This window comes from Myotis nattereri, assembly GCF_964212035.1.
Source record: "Myotis nattereri genome assembly, chromosome: 4".
In the NCBI taxonomy this organism is placed as follows: Eukaryota; Metazoa; Chordata; class Mammalia; order Chiroptera; family Vespertilionidae; genus Myotis; species Myotis nattereri.
The window spans coordinates 25862359-25883594 of NC_138079.1; the positions used below are offsets into that span (position 1 = coordinate 25862359).

At 47.1% G+C, this 21236-nt stretch overlaps 1 protein-coding gene across 1 annotated transcript in view; it reads right to left on the reverse strand.

Annotated features, from left to right (window-relative positions):
• Positions 1–15852, reverse strand: part of UBE2QL1 (ubiquitin conjugating enzyme E2 QL1) — a 34462-nt gene extending 18610 nt beyond the window's left edge. The window contains exon 1 of the mRNA XM_081088781.1: positions 14939–15852. Coding sequence (XP_080944907.1) covers positions 14939–15709 — 771 coding nt within the window. The 5' untranslated portion in view covers positions 15710–15852. The remainder of the gene's footprint in view (positions 1–14938) is intronic.
• Between the last annotated feature and the right edge of the window lie 5384 nt (positions 15853–21236).

Consider the following 21236-nt stretch of genomic DNA (forward strand, 5'->3'; position numbering starts at 1 on the left):
ACAGAACTCTGAATCCCACTGACTGCACCTGCTTAAAATGCCCAGAGCAGAAAACAACAGCTGCACCCAAGTCAAAAGGAATCTCTATTTCCCAAACATTGTCAAGGCATTTAAATTCTGACTGGGGGATGCCTGAGGAGGTGTGTGTGTACTTAGGGCAATGAGCCCACAGGTAACATCAGGATAAAGGGGACCTTTCCAGACCTGCCTGTACCAGCTCTGAGACTTGCTATTTGCTCTCTGACCTCATAACTGTTCCAGTCCAGCTCTAACTCAGAAGGGCAGCAGAAGTGGCCAAGGACCCTCACACATGCAACACTAAAATCAGCTACGTCTGATAGAGACCTTCAGTACCTTACAAGCAAGCCAACCAACAGAATGTGGGTGCTGAAAAGTTCCACGGGAACTTACTGGGAGCTGGTTCCCCGTGCTTTTCCATTGATGAGATGACTCACCACCCTGACTTTGGGATTTTTGTCTCCTGCAGGATTTTAGATCTTTTGTAGCTTCCTTGTTCCTATTGCAGAACTTAAAACCACAATATATTGGGAAGAGAATTTACTCTGAATGGCAAGGGAATGCCAAACATTATCGTGGCTCAATAAAACACATGAATATCTGAGTTTACTGGCAAATGTGTGCAGTATGTCTACTTTTCCCAACTCTGCTTAATTATGTGATTGTACAAAAATGAAAAAAAAAAAAGTTTAGAATATTCTGGAACAAAAATTCCACTTTAAAACCACAACACAAATGTTAAGCCTGATTGGGTTTTGAGTGATTTCAGATCAATATTCAGCTCCTGGTTCCTTGTGGCCTGATTGCAGTCCCAGGTCCATGGAGTGTGGGAGGAGATATCAGCTACACACAACTTTTGCAGTCGATGGCAGTGTGAAAAAATGGAGGGTGTCCCATCCAAGGTCCTGCACTGAGGAAATGCTATGCTTCTTCTCCATCTTTTCAAGGGCTCTTTCTTCTCCCTTCCAGTCACTATCAAACCCATGTTCTCTCTCCAGACTTCCTCTAGAATCGCTGTATTATAAATGTAACATATGGTGTATGTTCAAGGTTTCCAAGAATAAAAGTTTTAAAGGCTTTACTCACCCAACCTCAGAGTGAAACCTTCTAGAATATTCTGAAGTATTTTAAAAATGCTACCTACTGGACAATAGTGTGACTTACTGACTTAGAAGACTACTTGAAAGTAGTGAAATGAATGAGACTGGCAGGAGATGAAAAAATTGAAGATTGTGGACAAGGTACCAATAGTCACTGTAATTATGTAGAGGAAAATAACAGAAGATAGAAAATGTTAAGTAGAAAATAATGGATGACTTAGAGATTCATAGTTTCAAAAGGTAAGATTACCTATGAAAAATCCTTTTATCACTCACTCAAATTATGCTTGACTTATAAGGCTAATTAATATCACTGCATTATTCTCCTTAAGACCAAACGAATGACAAAATAGCATTCTTTCACTGTAGGTTTAGAAGCAAAAAATGTCAGAAGCATTTCCTTGTGGCCAAGATCTTGAAACTGACAGTCAACAGTAAACATGTGTAGGCATTAGACCACAGACTCTAGAAATGTAGGTATAGTCTTCAATTAAATGTTTTAATTGCTTTGGTTGTCAAATAGCTTATAGTCAAAGACTAAGAAAGTATGTTGGTCATGTCCTGAGGGCCTGCCTATAACCCAAGTTCCAAAAGTGTTTAAAAGTACACTTTGCTTGAGATAATAGAAAAATGAAGCCACTTAAGCACAAAGCAACAACAGCTTAAACAATAACAGTGGTCACAAGCTGTTTAGTCTCTGCCTTCGGCTTTAAAGATAACATCACTGACACACAATCATGAGATGTTTTGCAGAATCCTGGTTCCTCAGCCCAGTTAGATCACCGACCACAGTGATGAAGGCTCCAGACAAGATGATGTCAGGAACTGAATTAATCGGACTAAGGAAAACCACTGAAGCTTACACAAGAACTAACCAGTCAGCATCACCTGAGACCCTAATCCCTAACCCTCAATCTTTGCCTTTGAAAACCTTTGATTAAAAACCAGCAGGAGTTCAGGTTTTAAGGAATAGCTTCCTGTTCTCCTGGCTTGGTGCCTTGCCAATAAACTGCTTTAATGTCTCCACCGCAAAACTCGGTGTCCAGTGTTTGGCTCTGCTGCACGTCAGGTGGTCGGACCCTCTTCAGTTTGGTAGACTGAACATTTCCCTCAACATTTTGGGGGCAACTTAATTGAATGGTACAGTGTGGAAGTTTCCATCGAATCTATGGAGACCATCCACAGGAATTTGGATAAGGCATATTCTGTCCTGAATGCAAGCTGAGCAAGGGCCATCTCTTACTTCCTGAGTCCTGTAACATGCTCACTCTGCCCAGCCCTTCGTGGTGGACCATCCGCTCTCTACTTAATGGTCCCTCAGACTTGGGTATTTGACAACTGCTTGCTGATGCTACAACATGAGACAATATAGAGGGAAGAAGATGCCCCTGGGATATGATCTCAGCCCCTCATTCCTTCTAGAGATGTTGTGGTCTGGTTCAATAATATTACTGGCAGGAACTCGAGAAGCAAACACCTGCCTCATCCCCCGTGTGCCTCCTTGTTCTGCATGCCTGCACGCCTCCCTGTCTTGGGCCTTCAGAAAGCCATGCATGCGGAAGTGCTTTGTGAATGCAAGCTTTGCTCTGGGATGGGGGTCTGACTTGTTCTCACCAGCCTGTCTCGGTCCCAGGCCCCTTGCTGGCACCTGCTGGTAGAATCTTCTCTCCTTTCTCCAGCCCAGACCCAAGCCTCTTAGGTCTGCTTGCTGGCTGTGTCCTTCATACACTTCCTCCCACTTTCGGGTTTTCAGTCCTGGGTCTCGGGTGTCTTTCCTGGTTGGGTGCTGACCAAGACCACGTTCTGAACTCCCTGAGGGTTTTCTGGCCACAGTCATGGTGGGACCATCTATCACCTTTTTAACAGGTCTGAAAGGGTTAAATGATAGTCACCTGCCCTTGTGTTGTCTACTGGCCCCTCAAAGGCAATACAGTCAGGTGCTAACAGAGCCTGCTGGGTTCATCCTTTCCAACTGAGCCCACTCACTTATCAAAAGGGAGAACCGGCAGCCTTGGAAACTCCAAATGGTGTGTGGTTGGGGCCAAGTTGTGGCTTGAGGGCCTTCAATATTTCTCTTTGGATTGGGCAACTGAAATGATCTCAACCATAAGATTCCATGACAGCTAATTAATTAGCTTGAAGGAAAGAGACACAAATAACTGTGAAAAACAACCTGAGCAATGCTGGATAGATCTGTTTCTATTTGGTGACTATGATGCTAAAAACATCACAAACCTAAAGCAGTAGTTATGGCAACACCACCCAGGCCCACACATGGATTTAGATATTGTTATGGACTCTCTTCCACATAGATGATAACATCCCTCCTTAGAATGATCTGCACAGCAGGTGGAGAAACAATGGGGACAGGATGTTTCATGCCCCAATGATCTCAGATGCTGGATTTCAGATTTCTATATTGCTAAACTTTTGGAAAATCACTGTGAATACAACAAAAACAGCATAAAAATCCTGGAGGATCAATGAACGGTATGCCATTTTCTCTGGTTGTGAGAATGCTGTTCTACCCATTTGAGTCCTAAGACTTAGAAAAAATGCTGGAGACATCTAGTCACTTGCCTTCCCTAGATGTGGGGCCAATGTCCAGGGCCCTAATTAGCTATTAAGAGAAAGGAGGCAAGCACTGCAGTACGGGAACAGCCTATCTAACTGATAATCAAGACGGCTGCTAAGGGACTAACAGGCAGGAGCATCCATAGTGTGGAGGCTGAAGACAAAGAGATTGTTCCCGTTTCAGGTGTGACGGAGCGGGACGGAGTAAGATTTCATCATGCCACTCAGAATTGTGTGCAATTTAAAACTTACGAATTGTGTGTTCCTGGAATTTTCCATGTAATATTTTCAGACTGAGGTTAACTACAACCGCGAATAAGGGTGAACTACTATAACTACATTTCCTTGGCAATCCTGTGGATTTTACCTTGTGCATTTAAAAACATTATTCTGAGGAGAAGCCTATAGGGGTCCAGATGCTGGGAGGCTGCACAGTCCTCCCCGTGGCCTTGTGGGGGCCAGACGTGGCAGGAGGGGTTCTGGGCTCTCCTGTTCCTCTCTGACTGATCTTCGAGAATAACCGACCAGAGGCCTCCTCTCTTATCTATAAAAAGGCAGATGCTAGGATCCTCTTTTAAGTAAAATTACTAAAAATAAATCATCCTAATCCAATCCAGCAGTGTTCAAAGTCACTTTTTATTAGATTAGCTTTATTTATGAATTAGAATTTTTTCCTTTAAGCTTTATGTAATTTTACTGGTTGACCCTACAGTTAGAGAAACTGTCTTTTATGAGCTAAGATTTTCCATAATCTACATTATAAAACTGATCAAAGGCAAAACCAGCAGGTCTGTGAGGGCTGGGATGGCAGTGACCACCCTGAGCAGCTCATCTGCATTAGATTTAGGCCATTTTCAGACAGGACACAGGTGCTTCCCCAGAGGGCCCTACACGCAGCTACGGAGGCTCTGCCTTCCAAGGCCAAGCTGGAGGGCGGCTCTGACCCCAAGGGCAAGTTCTCCCATACACATGGACTGCAGAAGAAGCTTCCATGAGAAACAGTTCCCTTGTCACAAAGTGAGATTAAAGAAATTATGATTAGCCCGGCTGGCATGGCTCAGTGGTTGAGGGTAGAACCTATGAACCAAGAGGTCATGGTTCGATTCCTGGTCAGGGCACAGGGTTGCAGGCTCGATCCCTAGTATGGGGCGTGCAGGAGGCAGCAAATCAATAATTCTCTCTCATCACTGATGTTTCTACCTTTCTCTCCTTCTCCCTTCTCTCTGAAGTCAATAAAAGATATTTTTTTAAAAAGAAGAAATTATGATTACATTAGTATTTTGTTGACTTTTTAAAAGTTACATTTAAAAGCTTACAACATTAAGCTAGCTATGTTTAATTTAAGCTTGTAACAAATTCAGTTGAAATTTCTTCCATGATATTTCTACTTTTCCCTGGTTGGAAACAGAGTGAAGTAGGATGTGTCATTAACAGAGAAAGACCTCAGCACCGATAAATCCTTGCAACAACTCATATTTATTCTGTGCAATGACATCCCATTCCTGACTGGTGTCTCCTGGGAAGCAAAGTGGGTGCCCAGCTTGACACACAAAAATCGCCCTAATTCATATGTATTGGTAAGGCAAAAATAATTGTTCTAATAATTATGTCCAACTTAATGTAATAGTAATAACTGCTATTATAACCAACTAGAGGCCTGGTGCACGAATTCATGCACCAATGGGGGCCCTCAGCCTGGCCTGAGGGATCAGGCCAAAACCGGCTCTCCAACATCACCCGAGGGGTCCTGGACTGTGAGAGGGTACAGGCCAGGACGAGGGACCCCACTGATGCATGATTGGGGCCGGGGAGGGACAGGGGAGGTTGGCCAGCCAGGGAGGGACCACAGGAGGGCTCCAGGGCATGTCCGGCCATCTTGCTCAGTCCTGATCGGCTGGACCCCAGCAGCAAGCTAACCTATCAGTCAGAGCGTCTGCCTCCTGGTGGTTAATACACGTCATAGCGAGTGGTTGAGCAGCCTTAGCATATCATTAGCATATTATGCTTTGATTGGCTGAACGAACTGGACAGTTAGCATATTAGGCTTTTATTATATAGGATGTATAATCAATTCTGATATTTGGATATGTCTGAATTTCAAGATAAAAAAAATGGCAAGCACCCTCTTAACAATATTTGCCTGGGATTTTTGTTCTCCAATTCCCAAGTGAGTTGAATACATTTCAACTTTAAATGTAATCTAATCCATTGTAACATAGTTTTTTCTTATCTCTATCATCAAAGAACCCTTAAACAATATTGAGAATGCTTGCCAAATATTGTGACAGAGAATTAGTATTCATTTTACAGAAATTATTTTTAAAGAAGTAATTTCTTTAATTTGAGTGATTTTACCAATGTAGCCATTATATTCAAAAAGCATTTTTCTCGAGTTATTTTCAGAATCTTTAAAATGCCTTTCCCTTTTGTGTATCGAAGAAATAAAGCAGTAATAATTATCTTTCTCCTACAGTTTGAAGAAATTAAAACATTCTTCCATTTCATATAATAGGTATAATAATTTATGGTGAGTTTGGACCATCCTAGTTGTCCAACTTTGCTGATAATTCAGTACTGTGTGTTAGAGTTGATGGAGACATTACCTCTTTCTTTGTGGGTGTTGCGGCAAAACCAAGAACAATATCATTGCCAAACCTCCCCTAAGGTGCATCGGGACCCCTGGGAACAACCCAGCTGCATGTGCCGCTTGGTGGGACTTGTCATTCCCACAGCTCATAGCACCAGGTGGCTCTGGCACTGGACTGCCTCGTGGCGACTCAGCTCTGCTCTCTTTACTAGCCATGTGCTTCGGGCATGCCTCAGTTTCCTCCTCTGTAAGATGGGAATAACAACAACGTCCATCTCATAGGCTGTTGCCAGGATTTAACCAAGTGACCCATAAAGCATTTTGCATGGCATCTGATACACGTTCACAACCTGATGTTGCATTGTGAGAGAGGTCAAAGCTAAGGGATGGGGCGTCTGCTCAGACTAGCAATCTTGAGACAGACATTTATTTGGCACACAGGGCATGTCAGGCATTATTTGAGGGGAAGGGGAAGGGGGGGTACCATTTAAATATGTAAATATAATCTAGCAGGATAAGCCTAGAAATGAAAGTCTTCCAGAAAATGCAGCGGAGGGAGCCATTGCTCTATTGCAGGAGTGGTGAGGGGCTGTTTGCAGAGGGATCTGAGCATCTCAGCAAGGTTTTGAAAGATGACCAAGGGCTCCCCTGGTGTATGGGGAGAAAGCGCTTTCCAGGTGGGGGCACATTTGTCAGCTAAGAGGGGGGTGGAGAGAACCAGCTAGTGCGGGTATTCTATGGCTGGAAGGGGCTGGTGGGAGAAGGACCTCCGTGGGGGCCATGGCAGTAGAGGAGTGCCCCTATGGGTGGGCATCGTCAGAGGCTTGGGCTCTATGCTGTAAGAGACATAGTCACGGGTATGAGAATGCCAGGTCTGCATTTTAGAGGAACCAGGAAGGTGGCAGCAGGGAGGGTGGGAAGGGGCAGAGTGACTGGATAGGGGCAGTGCAGGAATCCAAGCAGGAGGTCACAAGTATCCACGGAGTCAGGAGTAAAGGATGGGCAGGAAAAGCTGGGCTTGACAAACATGAAAGGAAACATCCTAGTTAATCCTCTCCCTGACCACACCTAGGCTTGCTGGGGGGTTGGGGGCGGGGACAACCTCTTTTGGTTCTCATGCCCTGTCCTCCTCTTTCAGTTCTTTGCCACATGATTGGTCCCAGATCTGCTTTGTCCCCTAACTTTCTCAATCTTTGGTCCTCCTGCTCATCTCAGCTTGCTTTCTCCTGGTATCTCCAAATTACCCAGCCTGGGAGATGGCCAAAGGAGGACGAAATAACACACAGAATGGGGAAGGGTTGCCCCGGAAATGCCACTGATGTGGATACAGTGCCCAAGTCATGGTAGACCCTCAGCAAATGGGTGCTGAATGAATGAATGAATGAATGAATGAAATGTGTGACAATGAGGAAAATACAAACAAACCTTATCTTAGTTTGCTGACTCCCTGGTAGGAAAGTATAGACATTATTAGAAACATTTCTGCTGTTATGAGAGCTTTGTGTATTTTGAGACATGCCTGCTCCTTCCATTTATTAGGATGAAACAATGTTGAGAAAACAGGCTAGCCTCAATGGTAGAGTCAAGTCCCACCCACTTGTCAGTAGAGGTTTCCCTCTGGGAGAGTCATACAGAAGTTTGAAGATGCTATGGTTCCCTCCTCTCCCAAAGCCCCTGTGTACACACACCCACATATATTCAACGAATGGGCACTTACCCAAATACCAAGCAAACTGTAACTGTGAAGCTGCCTGCTGTGTCAAAGGCATATGAATGGGTTTGCGTTATCCCCACTGGGTAGTCAGTTCTGTGTCAGGCACTTTACGTGTCTCTATTCACCCTCTTGTGCCTAGCAAGTGCCTGATACATGGCAGGCACCCCATACTTTGCCATGTGAATTAGCTGACTATCCATAGTTCTGGATGGTTTGTACTCCAGTCTTCCCAGCTGTGTCTAATGAAGAGCCAGTGACCTGTTTTGAACACATGTCCTTTTGCAGAGTTCGCACCTGTTTTGGTCTATGCATACTGTCCAGGGAGGAAGGACTTGGTTTTATGATGGCAGGGCTTCAAGGGCACTCCATCAGGGTTGACAGGTGGAGAGGGGAAGGTTAGGGGGGTTGATTATACCCACCACCACCTAGGCTCCCTGCTGCAGCTGCTGTGTGAGGGCACATCCCAGATGGTGGAACCAGAAATGATGAAGAATTACTGGTCCAGCATGGCTTTTTCCATCCTGGCCTCCCCGTAGAATCACAGAGGAGCTTTTCCAACAAGCCTCTACCAGGCCTGATCTTAGATCCAGGAGTCTGAATCTCTGAGGGTAGGGCCCTGGCATTGGAATGATTTAAACACTCCCCAGGACACCTGATTTACCACCAGGCGAGAACCACTGACAGAGAGGAAAGGAGTTAGACCTGTCACCCATCCTCCTTCTCCCTTCTCATTACCTTATCAACACAGTGAAAAAGTAGAATTCAGTTTTGAAATATGGCTCAAAGAGACCACTGTTAGTGGATGCTTTGACAAATAAGTAAAATTAGCCATCCCCAAATGATACCTGAGGCTGCTTTTCTGAATTCACACACACCTGTTCCTGGGGGTGAGAAGGGACACACTGGGTTGTGGCTCTCAGACTTTAAATGGAACTTTAACTCTGTCCATAGTGGCATTTTCCACGAAACAAACACACACAATCCCCAAACTGTGCTGTTCCTTAAAAAGAAAAAAAACCAAACCTCCCACACCCCTAATATAAATCAGAAGAGCAAACAGACATGCATTACATCCTCTTCTGGCAAGTTTAGATTCTCAGAAGTCAGCAACTCAGGGCAAAGCAAGTCACTACTATTAGTAACTGTCCCACCAGCCTGGGGAGGAGCAGCACCAGAGAGCAGAGCTGCCAGCCGCCAAGTTGGCGTGGGACTATTTTAGGATGCAGAGTCCTGTCTGTGTCCTCCTGCCTGTCCTACTTGATAGCGGAACAAGCTATTTTTTCCTCTGAACAGTCAAGCACCTGGATACCTCAAGCTGCAGAGTCATCATGGTGGGTAAATCTTTCCACTACCTACCTACACGTGGCACAGAACAAACCACACAGTGACTCATAGAACCCCCTCAAGTCCACTCTGAGTGAACACACACATGTCGCTCACCTGGGGTTATCACCGTTTGCGCTCTAGGTTCTCCAACCTCTCTCTAAAGGGGAATCCATCTGTCTGTGCCAAGTTCCACTCCAGGTTGGCCCTCCTGAACCTCCTCAGTGTGGCCCTGTGTCCACACGACTGCCTCCATTGTCGTTACTCTGCAAACCAGCACCGCCTCTAAAGCAGGGGTGGAGAACATCCAGGCCACGAAACCATTTGGTCTGGCCCTGCCAAGGCATTAGGGGTGAGTTAATTAAATGTTTGACCAAATTCAGCAGGCTAATTTTTAAGTTGATAATTTTGTATGGCCAGAGAATGATGTTATAAATATCCAAATGCCTCTTGGCAGAAAAAAGGTTCCCACTCTTGCTCTAGAGAAACAAGGGATTAAGCTGGTTAAGGAGTTCCTGTTTGGGCTCCTTAGGGTCTGCATTGGGTCCTAACAAAATTCATGTTTGGAGTCCTATCTAGAACGTGACTGTATTTGGAGGCAATTAAGTTAAACATATTGATGAGAGTAGGCCCTAACCAATATGATCAGGGTCCTTATGAGAAGAAATTATGACACATACATGAATAGAAGGAAGAAGATGTGAAGAGAATAGAACAGTGGTTCTCAACCTGTGGGTTGCGACCCTTTGGGGGTAGAACGACCCTTTCACAGGGGTTGCCTAAGACCATCGGAAAACACATATATAATTACATATTGTTTACAGTAGCAAAATTACAGTTATGAAGTAGCAACAAAAATATTTTTATGGCTGGGGGTCATCACAACATGAGGATCTGTATTAAAGGGTCACGGCATTAGGAAGGTTGAGAACCACTGGAATAGAAGGAAGAAGATGTGAAGCGATATAAGGAGAAGACGGTCTACATGCTAATGAGAAGCCTGAAGAGTCTCTCTCACCCTGGGAAGGAACCAGCCCTGCCGGCACCTTTGAGCTCAGACTTTTGCCCTCCCCTCCAGAAATGTGATACAATAAGTTTCAGTTGGTGAAGGCCCCCAGTCTGTGGAATTTTGTTCCAGCAGCCCTAGGAAACTAATACAGGGTTTTTACACATACGTCAATTATAACAGTTTAGAAGCCCATACATTTTAAGAACCCAAAGCGCTGTTCATCTTCATCATATTTTCTGATAAGACCTGGAGATGTTGCAGTCACAAGTAAAATGCTGTTTCTAGGCCTTGTATTTTGGAAGAAGTGTTGAAGATGGCTGTGTGTGTGCGCGCGCGTGCACACATGATTCCCAGTGACACCCATGGTACAGATCCCTTTAAGGCCTACATCAGTGATATATGTTATGACCAAGGTGATCTGGAGAGCCCTTTACCTCCTCATCACCTTTTGACAAGTGGCCACATCTTCCAGTTTACTTTACTCAAAAGCCTCAGAAACTGGTGGTGTCAGGCAAACATAACTGTCCTGGCACCACTTACCAATTTTTAATTCAAACACTGAGATCTGAGGATGCTTCAGTCTTGCTGTTCTCAGTCTTCTGCTGACAGCTGGCTGCACATCTGTCTTTTGCGGACAAAAAGGCTCATCAAACAGGTCACAATTCAGAGGTTACCTGGAGAGTGCCAGTGCTTAGGTGGGTGGGCTTGACTCTGTCATTCCTGAAGCTTTTGCTGGTGTGGGTTGATTTTCACGGCCTTGCCACTCATGGTTGGTATTAGAACATGAAGTTGTATTAATGTTACCTGACTGCGTGGAGCAGCAGTTTCCTCACCTGCACACTGACCATTGAAACAGTAGAACCAAGTGAGGTGAAATAGCCTAATTGCTTACTTAGCTGGTCCAGAACCAGGCCAAGAGCATGCAGCAGTTGTTAGTGGCTGCCGCTATTATCCTGATCAATATTATCTTCATGGCAAGTCCAGTCCTGTGGTTGGCTCTGAGGGGATAGAGGAGGACTGAGGAACCATCTTTCAAGTGCCATCTGGTCCCCTGTCCCTGGCCACATCTAGCTAATTAAAAAGGGGCCACTCAGGATGTGAGCAGATGTGAAAAAGAATCCTAAGTTAGTGCTCCCTCAAGTGGCTTTTGTGAAACCTTATGCTCACACAACTGCAAGAAGAGGGTCTCTGTCCAGTCCTCCAATTATCCCAGACTTCACACCTGGAGGACAAGCCGGTGAGCTCCAGGGCACTTCGGACAGGGCCCTTCAATGTCAGGTTCCCAGAGTCTGTCCACTGTCGTTTCTACCTTTGGTTGCATCTGACTTTAGTTTCAAGACCAACATCTTACAGCTTTGAATGTTAAAAATCATCTATGGGAGCGGTGGACTGTCTCCTTTGGGTTCAATAAATGATAAAGGGTAAAAATAATGGTCTAAAGTTTGAACACTGTCAGCAGTTCATTTTAAAAGTACAGGGCTTTTCATCCAATTATAGAAAAGCAAGAGTTACCTAAAATGTCTCTATTAGTCAAAAGAGACTTCATGCTGGACAGCAGACAAATACGCCTGCAAGTATGTCGCTTTCTCCACACAGAATACAGCACACAAGAAATTCATGCTGATTTCATTGAAAGCAGCTGCAACCCATACAGCGGCACACAAGAGATTTTGATAACATGAGCCAAAAAGTCAGGTAAAGGCTTTGTGAAATGACTGAATTGATCAGATCGTGTGATAAACCCCAACTTTTATTTTGTCCACAAAAAGGTTAAGCTTATCTTTTCATATTACCAATGAAACCCTCAATATTATTTTACGATTTCTCTAAAGGTATGAGACAAAATCGACTTGGTGTATCCTCCATTCAGAAAGGTAAGGTGAGCAATTGTGAAAGAGAAAAAGGAGCTTTTTCTGACTTTGTCACTTAAGAAACCGAACCCTGAAAAGAAATGCCAACAGATGGAGGAATGTACTAGAATGAGTGATTCGTTCTTTTAAAGTAATTACTGGTTTGGTAGCAGTGCTGGTTCTCTTGGAATGCCTAATCAGGCATTTTCCCCAAAGCCTATTACCTTGTACTATGGAAATAATTTGGTAGCTACGGTGCTGCAATGAGCAACCTGTAGGCAGGGAATTCATAAAGGTAGGAAAGGCACAGTAATGCTCAGGTTCCTGAAACACTTTTGTGCACAGAATCCTGAAACATTAATGACTTCATTTCTCCCATTCTTACATTGCATTTCGAATAGTTTATGTATATTCTTCATTCCTCCCTTTTGGATATTGAAATCAGCATGGAAAAAGCAAAGAAACTGATTGGGATTTTAATAACTTTGCTGAGTTCTCACCTTCATTTCAGATATTGAATGGACTAGAATAGGTAATGTAACACAATATGCTAGGTGAAGGACCCCGAGTTAAATTAGGAAAGATTTTTAAAATCAATACCTAAAATATTGATAACTACACTGAAGTCTGTGACTTGCAAGCTGTATGCAAGACTTTCAATTTTGATTACAATAAAAAGAGTGTGCCTATTTTAAAAGAAGTACATGGGCACCAACAGAACTATTATTCATCGCATTAACGTAAACTTGGAAAGCACTTTACTAAGAAGCTGTTCTTTTTAAAAAGACTTCCTTAGTTTTCATTTGAGATCTTTACCTTCCTGCATCTTTTAAAATGCAGGCTGGCGTCCAGGTGACTCTACGATCTCTTCCAAATCTAACATGTGGTGCTGTGATTCTATAAAACAAAATGATATTCCTTTTCCCCTGACCCCCAAAGTCATCTTCACTGTGAACAACGAAAAAAAGGTAGGGGACTGCTCCAGAGAGTTCTGATTACCAATAAATAAAGGCATTTCTACGAAATCTGCTCCCACATAATTTGTATAAATGCTATTTGAAAAATAAACTGAGACCCCTGAGCCACCCCTGGGGCTTGTCTCAATTCATAGGCACCTTACATCAGAGCCAGCATTGATTCAGAATGAACCTCTGACGTTAAAGAGTTAAACCCCGCTCACTTTGAGATGTCTTTCCAGACCTGCCACATCCATCCTATTCCTAACTCAAGAATTAAGTAGAACCTAAGCCCCAGAAAAGATGCACTAGCAGGGTAGTTACTTGGTAACAACAGACCTCAGTCAAGAATTCAGTGCCCTTCTCCACTGGAGTGAGGATGCTATTTGCTTGGTATCCCAGGGGCTCTGGCTCTAGTGACATTGGCAGAACAAGCATTATTTGATTAGTGTGAAAGATCCTGCAGTGAAAGAGACAGAGGAAGGTGATGAGGGACTGATCGCTTCTGATACACTGGCTGTAAAAAGACCAAATAGAGGTCATTCAAGTCTTCTAAACACAACAGTTATTCTTCATAAATCTAGAAGAAGCCCATATGATTTTATTCAGTAACATTTAATATTGATTCGGGAAAACATCAACCAACTTGAATATGATGAGGAGCACCTAATGTGGGAAGATAAAACCCTCGTGCACCTGTCTGCAGCCAAGTGGGAACATACTTCAGGAGAGCCATTCATTCTCCGCTCTCAAGTCCTCTGGGGTTTCTTTTCGGTAAAGCTGCCATCTGGTGCAATAGGTGAGAAGACAGCCATCAAACTTGTCCCTTATTTCAGTATTGAGTGAAAAATCTTTAGCCCTGATGCAAGATTTAACTACTGAGGAAACCAAAGGAAGAAACAGGTCTGAGAAACCAAGACCTTGAACCTCTACCTCAGAGGTGAAGGTCCTGGAAAGGGCAGGTACCAGGCATTTCCTTGACAAAGTCTGGCCTTGTTACTTATGGAGGCACTCACACCACACCTCTGCCTCTCCCGTGAAATTTCTCAAGAGCAAAATTTTCACCTTTACACTAGCTGCTGCTCAGGAAAAGCAAGCAGAGCCAGGGGGCAGATTCAGCAGAGGGTGTCTGGGCCTCGGGCCGAGCGCCCCACCTGCAGGGCACCCACCTGAGAAGGGGGGGGAGGAAACCGTGTGTGTGCACGCGCGTGTGTGCGTATGTGTGTGTGTGTGGTGGGGTGGTAAACTAGGTTGGACATCTGGATCCTGCGTTACACATAAAGTTCCACCTTTAAGGACATTATGGGGAGGGAGACGTGGTGAAGCGAGAGGGAGGAGAGAGGAGAGTGGGGGAGACTGTGGCTGGCAAGGAGGAAAGGCAGAGAGGGAGGCGGTGATGGGGGAGGGGCTGGAGGGCTGGAAAGAGAGGAATAGATGGAGGAGTGGGGAAGAGGATAAAGGACAGAGAAGAGAGGGTAGACCTGAGGGACACCAGGGGAGGGAGTAAGAAGGAGAGGAGAAAAAGAAGAAGGCAAGAAGTGAGAAAGCAGGAGAGTGCATTCTGGAGAGACAAGAAGTAAGAGGAGAGCGGCTGCGGAGACAGGGTGGGGGATCAGGAGCGACCGGGTGGAAAAGTAGGGAAGGATAATAACGCTTTGGGGGAAGAAGTGGAGGCTCCAGGAAGTCCCCGGAGTCTCCCGGTTGGAGGCCCGCTCGCAATAGCAGTCCGGTCCGCAGCGAGATGGCAGAAGGGGCCAGCTCCCTGGGTAGGATCACGGGCCGCGCGCCCCAGCCCTTCCCCGCTTACCTGGCCCTTGACCAGGCTGGCAGCAAACTGGCGCATGACGGCCTCCACCGTGTAAGCGCTGGACCAGCCGCGCGGCGTGAGCAGCTCCATGCAGATGGCGCCGCCGTCCAGCACGTAGCCGTTCTCCAGGCGCGGGCTGAGCACCCGCATGAACGGCGGCGAGAAGGGGAAGTTGTCAGGGAAGGTGAGGTTGAGCAGGATGAACTCGGTGTTAGTCTCCTTCATGTCCTGCCACAGCACCGAGTCCTTGTCCACCTGGTGGAGCTTCACGTTCCAGTCGAACAGGCTCTCGTCCACCAGCTCCACGGAGATGAAGCGGTCGCTGAGGCGCGCGATGTCCTGCAGCTCCTTCATGAGTCGCCGGCTGCGCACCTGCGTGCAGTGCTGCTGGCGCGCCACGGGCATCAGGCTGCCGCTCGCCGCCGCCGCCGCCCCCGTGGGGCCCGGCCCCGCCCTGGCGCCTGTCGCCGGCTCCCGGGGCCCCCCGCCGCCCGGCGCCCCCGCCGCCCCTGCCGCCGGCTGCGGCGGCTTGTCGCGCGGTGCCAGCTCCGGCGCGCGCTTGCCCTTGCCCTTGCCCGGCCCGGGGCTGGCGTCGCCCGAGCCCCCGGGGGGGTGCTGCTGCTTGTGGCCGCTGCTCTTGGCGCCGCCCTTGCCGCGCAGCGACGCGCTCTGCTGGCCGCCGCCGCCGCGGTGGTTGTGGTGGTGCTTGGGGTCCTCGGTGTCCCGGTTGTGCAGGCGGATGAGCCCGATTTTGCGGAGCAGCGTGGCCATTTTAGGCTCGGCGCCGGCTTGAGGCTTTACTGGGCTCCTGCTGCCGGAGCCCGAGGGCCGGGGCGCGGGGCGCGGCGCGGGCCACTCCGGGCACCAGCTGCCGTGGCGCAGCGGAGCAGGCAGCAGGTGCGCTCTCCGGCCGCTGGATCGCCGCTGTCATATGACGGGGCCCGCTCTGGCTCGGACTCCGGCCGCCCGGGGCGCGGAGGGGAGGAGAAGGCGCGGCGTAGCTGGCTGTCCCCGGGCTGGTCCCTGGGCGCAGACCCCCGGAGCCCGGGTCCGTGGTCCTTTGTGCGTGGCCGCAGCCGGGCTGGCCTGAGGTCGGAGCTCTGCGCCGGGGCGCGCAGAGACGCTCGCAGCGCCCCGGAGGCAACGAGGTGGCAGCGGGCACGCGTCTTGAGCGCCTGCCGGGCCGTGCCGCGCTGGCGGCTACCGCGGGGCCCCGGCCGCTGCCGCTCGCGTTGCCGCCGCCGCTGCGGCTGCTGACATTGCAGAGGCTGCTGCTCCGTCTGAGCCGAGCGCGGCGCGGAGGGGGAGGCCCTGCCGGCCGGGAGAGGGGGGGCGCAGGGCGGAGCCGCGGGCTTGCCTGCGCCGAGCCTCCCCGCCCCGCCACTCTCCCGCCGCCCGTCTCCCGCGGCGACACGCGCTCAGCCGCTGGGGGGAGACAGCGGCGCGCCGGGCCGGCGGGCTGTGGGCTGCGGGGTCTGGGCGCGGGAGGCCAGCCTGCGGGCAGAAGCCTGGGCGCGGGTGGGTGCTAGCAGGAGAAGGGGCATGTGAGCGCGCGAATGGGATTGTCTCAGACTTCGGTCCTCCCGCCCTTACCGGGCTCGATGCGCCCCCGGCCCGAGCCTCTGATCTCACTTAACCTCGTTAGAACAATCCAAAGGGGAAGCGGCGTGGGGCAGCATGGAAAGCAGCCTGATTACGAATTCCCTTGGACCAGATGGAGCCCGATGTCCCGCACAGCCGTCCTGAGCCTGCAGGGACCGGGACTAGGCTATCAGTGGCTGGATGCTTCCATAAAGACTGATCAAAGAATCGTGACCGGGGAGAAAGGTGTGGGAATCCGGATCCCTCCCGCTCGGTCCGGTCCGGTCCCAAACCTCTTAAAGTCCCTAGAGCAGTGGTTCTCAACCTTCCTAATGCCGCGACCCTTTAATACAGTTCCTCATGTTGTGGTGACCCCAACCATAAAATTATTTTTGTTGCTACTTCATAACTGTAATTTTGCTACTGTTATGAATCATAATGTAAATACCTGATATGCAGGATGTATTTTCATTGTTACAAATTGAACATAATTAAAGCATAGTGATTAATCACAAAACAATATATAATTATATATGTGTTTTCCGATGGTCTTAGGCGACCCCTGTGAAAGCGTTGCTCGACCCCCAAAGGGGTCGCGACCCACAGGTTGAGAACCACTGCTAGAGTTAACCTTAAAGTGTTAATGTAATGCGAATTAACCCTCTGTCTCAGTAGGCTCCTGCCTTCTGAAAATGGGTCCCCAGGGGAGGGGACAGCCAAACACTGTTTTTTGACTCCTTTCCGAAAGGATGCGGGGAAACGCGTCCAACATTAGCGCCTGTGGGTGCTCAGCGCGGGGGACAGGACCCTCTGCGAACTCCAGAGTCCTGGGTATCCATGGCTGACCATCTGCAGGAGAGGAGGGGAGCCTCCTTCAGCCTGGACGCTTTCCTTCCTTCCCTCCTTTTCTGTCTTTAACCCTTGAAACTTATTTTTATCTGTGAAAATTTCTGATAAAATGCATGGTCAGAGCCTCAGGAGCTGGAACAACCTGGGAACTGGTGAAGTGTCAATGTTTGCAGGAAGCAGGCTGCCATGCATGGTCTAGCATGGTCAAGCCCCGGGATGGTGAGAGGCAGGCAGAGATCACCTATGAAATATAGGAAAACGTTACCCCATAAAGCTAAATGGCTCAGGACTCTGACTTCACTACTGTTCCTGATTAGAGTTCAATTTGGGGAGCCTCGAAGTTCATCAGCCGCGTGTGTTCATTCTGATGCCACCATGATTTTTTAAAACCGCTTTTATCATTTTCACTTTTCCAAATTATTAAAAAATTCCACTATGAAAAATAACTCTTCAGGCCACTGTGGACGGACACTAGTAAGGGTCTGGGGTTTGGTTTTCTGGGGTTGTCTACCAGATGTCAGCAGAATCCTCCCAATCTGTGCCAAGTGAGCAGGAGGTGTCTGCACCCTGGCTTGCTGTTCCCTGGAAAGGTGACTATACACAAAGATGCATTTCTGCAGAGGCTGTTTTCTCGTGGGTGGAACTGGGCAGTGCAGTGGCCCAGGCAAGACCAGGGATTGGTGATGGAATATCAGCTGCCGCCGCCTGAAGATCTATTTGACTGGGTGCCTATGCTTTTCTGGGGGCTCTGCTTTATCCAGTTCTGATTTTAAAGATAGGTTGAGAAGAAAGATGAAAATTTTCATCTGTGAAAATTTCACATAAAATGCATGTTCAGAGCCTCAGAAGCTGTAACAACCTCGGAACTGGTGAAGCGTCAATGTTTGCAGGAAGCCCGCTGCCATGCATGGTCTAGACCAGTGGTCGGCAAACTCATTAGTCAACAGAGACAAATGTCAACAGTACAACGATTGAAATTCCTTTTGAGAGCCAAATTTTTTAAACTTAAACTATATAGGTAGGTACATTGTTATTAACTTAATTAGGGTGCTCCTAAGGAAGAGCCACACTCAAGGGGCCAAAGAGCCGCATGTGGCTTGCGAGCCGCAGCTTGCCGACCACGGTCTAGACTGGTCAAGCCCTGTGATAGTGAGAGGCAGAGATCACCTATGAAATATAGTCTGTCTCTTAAGCACTGTGAGTTCCTTTAACGTGGAGGGAGAAAGGATATGAAAAGGTCCCATTTTATTGGTGAAGAAACTGAGTTTTGAAGAGGCTCAGCCGCTGACCCAGCTCAGCCATGTGCTTCCACCTACAGCCTGGTCCTTGTGCCTCCAGGCCCTGTGCTGAGGTTGGCCAGCTGCCTCAAACAGCACACTGCATTGCCAGGTCTATGCCCCGAAAGCCTCCGCAGGTGTAGTGCTCATTGTCACAGAACCAGCTGACCTTGGGTGAGGCCCAGGGATGTGATCTGGTGTGGTTTGGGAAAGGTTTAACTGAAATCCGAAGGAGCTGTCTGTAAGGCCTTTATTTTCAAATGAAATTATTACTAGGGTGCTAATAAAATGTATTGCCTGAATGCAATAAATTTGAGAGTGAAAGGATCACAATTAATACTGATGCTAGGACAAGAAGCCAAAATAGGACTGACCGACATGAGATGGTGGTCATCTTATTATCTTATCTACCTATCACAGCATCTCTCTTCAGCTCTGGAAGGGCTAAAGCCATATGTCAGTTAAATACTGGGAACGACCTAAAGTTACAACTAGAGGGGAAGTGTTAAGTAAATTATACCCACTCCACTTGAGGATATATTATACAGCAGTAACTTTATAGTAATAAAATTATATAGCAAGTGAAAATATTTATGATTTACATAATGTAAGGCAGTGTGCAAAATTATATTCACACTGTAGCTGCAACTACATAAAACTATGTGTAGGAAAAAAGACTAGAAGGAAAAAGAATTAAATGGTATAAACAATGATATTAGTACAGGTAGGTATTCTCATCTTCCCCCCGCCCCCCCCACAGTCCTCTAGTTCAGCAATTTTCAACCAGTGTGTTGTGGCAGGCACAATGGGGTGCCACAAAAAATTTTAAAACATGGAATGCCTGACTATTTAGTCAGGGGCACTGACCTCTTTTCCCTTAGATTGTCAAATAATAACGTGACAATAGCCAATACAGTAGCTGCCTGGTGTGAATGAATAAAAATTATACCTATTTTTTTGTCAGATCGGAAAAAAAATATTTTTTTGGTATGCCGCAGAATTTTAGTAAATGGTTTATGTGTCCCATAAGATGAAAAAGATTAAAAATTGATGCCCTAGTCCCGTGGTCGGCAAACCGTGGCTCGTGAGCCATATGCGGCTCTTTGGCCCCTTGAGTGTGGCTCTTCCACAAAATACCACGTGGGCGCGCACGTACAGTGCGATTGAAACTTCGTGGTCCACGCGCAGAAGTCAATATTTTATGGAAGAGCCGATATTTTGTGGAAGAGCCACACTCAAGTGGCCAAAGAGCCGCATGTGGCTCGCAAGCCGCGGTTTGCCGAGCTGCAGTTTGCCGACCACTGCCTACCAGGGTGGGCAAACTTTTTGACTCGAGGGCCACAATGGGTTCTTAAACTGGACCGGAGGGCCGGAACGAAAGCATGGATGGAGTGTTTGTGTGAACTAATATAAATTCAAAGTAAACATCATTACATAAAAGGGTATGGTCTTTTTTTTTTTTTAGTTTTATTCATTTCAAACGGGCCGGATCTGGCCCGCGGGCCGTAGTTTGCCCACGGCTGGTCCATTCATCCGAACCTTTACTTCAGTGATGAGAAGACCTGTGTGTGTGTGTGTGTGTGTGTGTGTGTGTGTGTGTGTGTGTTAATAAATCTTTATTGTTCAGATTATTACAGTTGTTCCTCTTTTTCCCCCCATAGCTCCTCTCCACCGGGTTCCCACACCACCCTAACCCTGACAATGATTGCTGTGAGCACCTCTAAGAGTAAGCCGCCCTCATGTTCCTGTCCCAAAGTCAGACAGTCCAGTTTTTCCCCGTATGTGTCTGGGTCCCCCAGAGTCTGGCCCATAGAGCCTGGAGTTCAGAGCAAGCAGGAGATTGTATCTCCCTCCTGGTTTAAAGAACAGCACATCTAGGTGCCAGCACTTTCCACGCCTCCGGACCTCTTACCAGTCTCAATGAGCTTTCTTCACCTCTCTAGTTGTGGAACTTATGCTCAGCCAGCTTTCCCATGGTTCTGGGTGGTAGTTGCTCTGCCATTTAGTTGTAATTTTGATGTGGTTGTGAGAGGCAGTAAGTATAGGTGATTACCTATGCTGCCATCTTGGTTTCTCTCCCTGTGTGCTTTGTAAACCACCCTCCTTTTTCTATCCCAGAAAATTCTAGAATGTTCCACTTCTATAACTGTGGCATGCGGCCTGTCGGCCGTGAGTTTGACATGCTTGGTGTAGAGGTTCTATTTCGTGCTGTAGTTATTCTCTTCTATCTGATTTTCAATTATTCTGAAAAGGAATATATTACAGTTATAATTAAAAAATTGTTAACAAACTCTAAAAATTAGCCTTCTGAGATTAAGTTTACAATATTAGGACAATTGAATTAAGAACATTTAGTCAAATAAAAGAATCTCTAAGGACCACGCTGATCTCTAGCTCTTCCTCTGTTCACAAGTAGTGATGAGGTGGGGAGCAGGATATTTAGGGAATGTCTACAGAGAGTCTGGGCTAATCTGCCATGAACAGGAGAAAGGGAGGGGGGTGGGATGTTGGTTATCAATAATGGACGGTCAGGAAATTAATTGCACTGTACCTGCCAATGATTCTCCCATGAGCATTTGAATCAATGGATC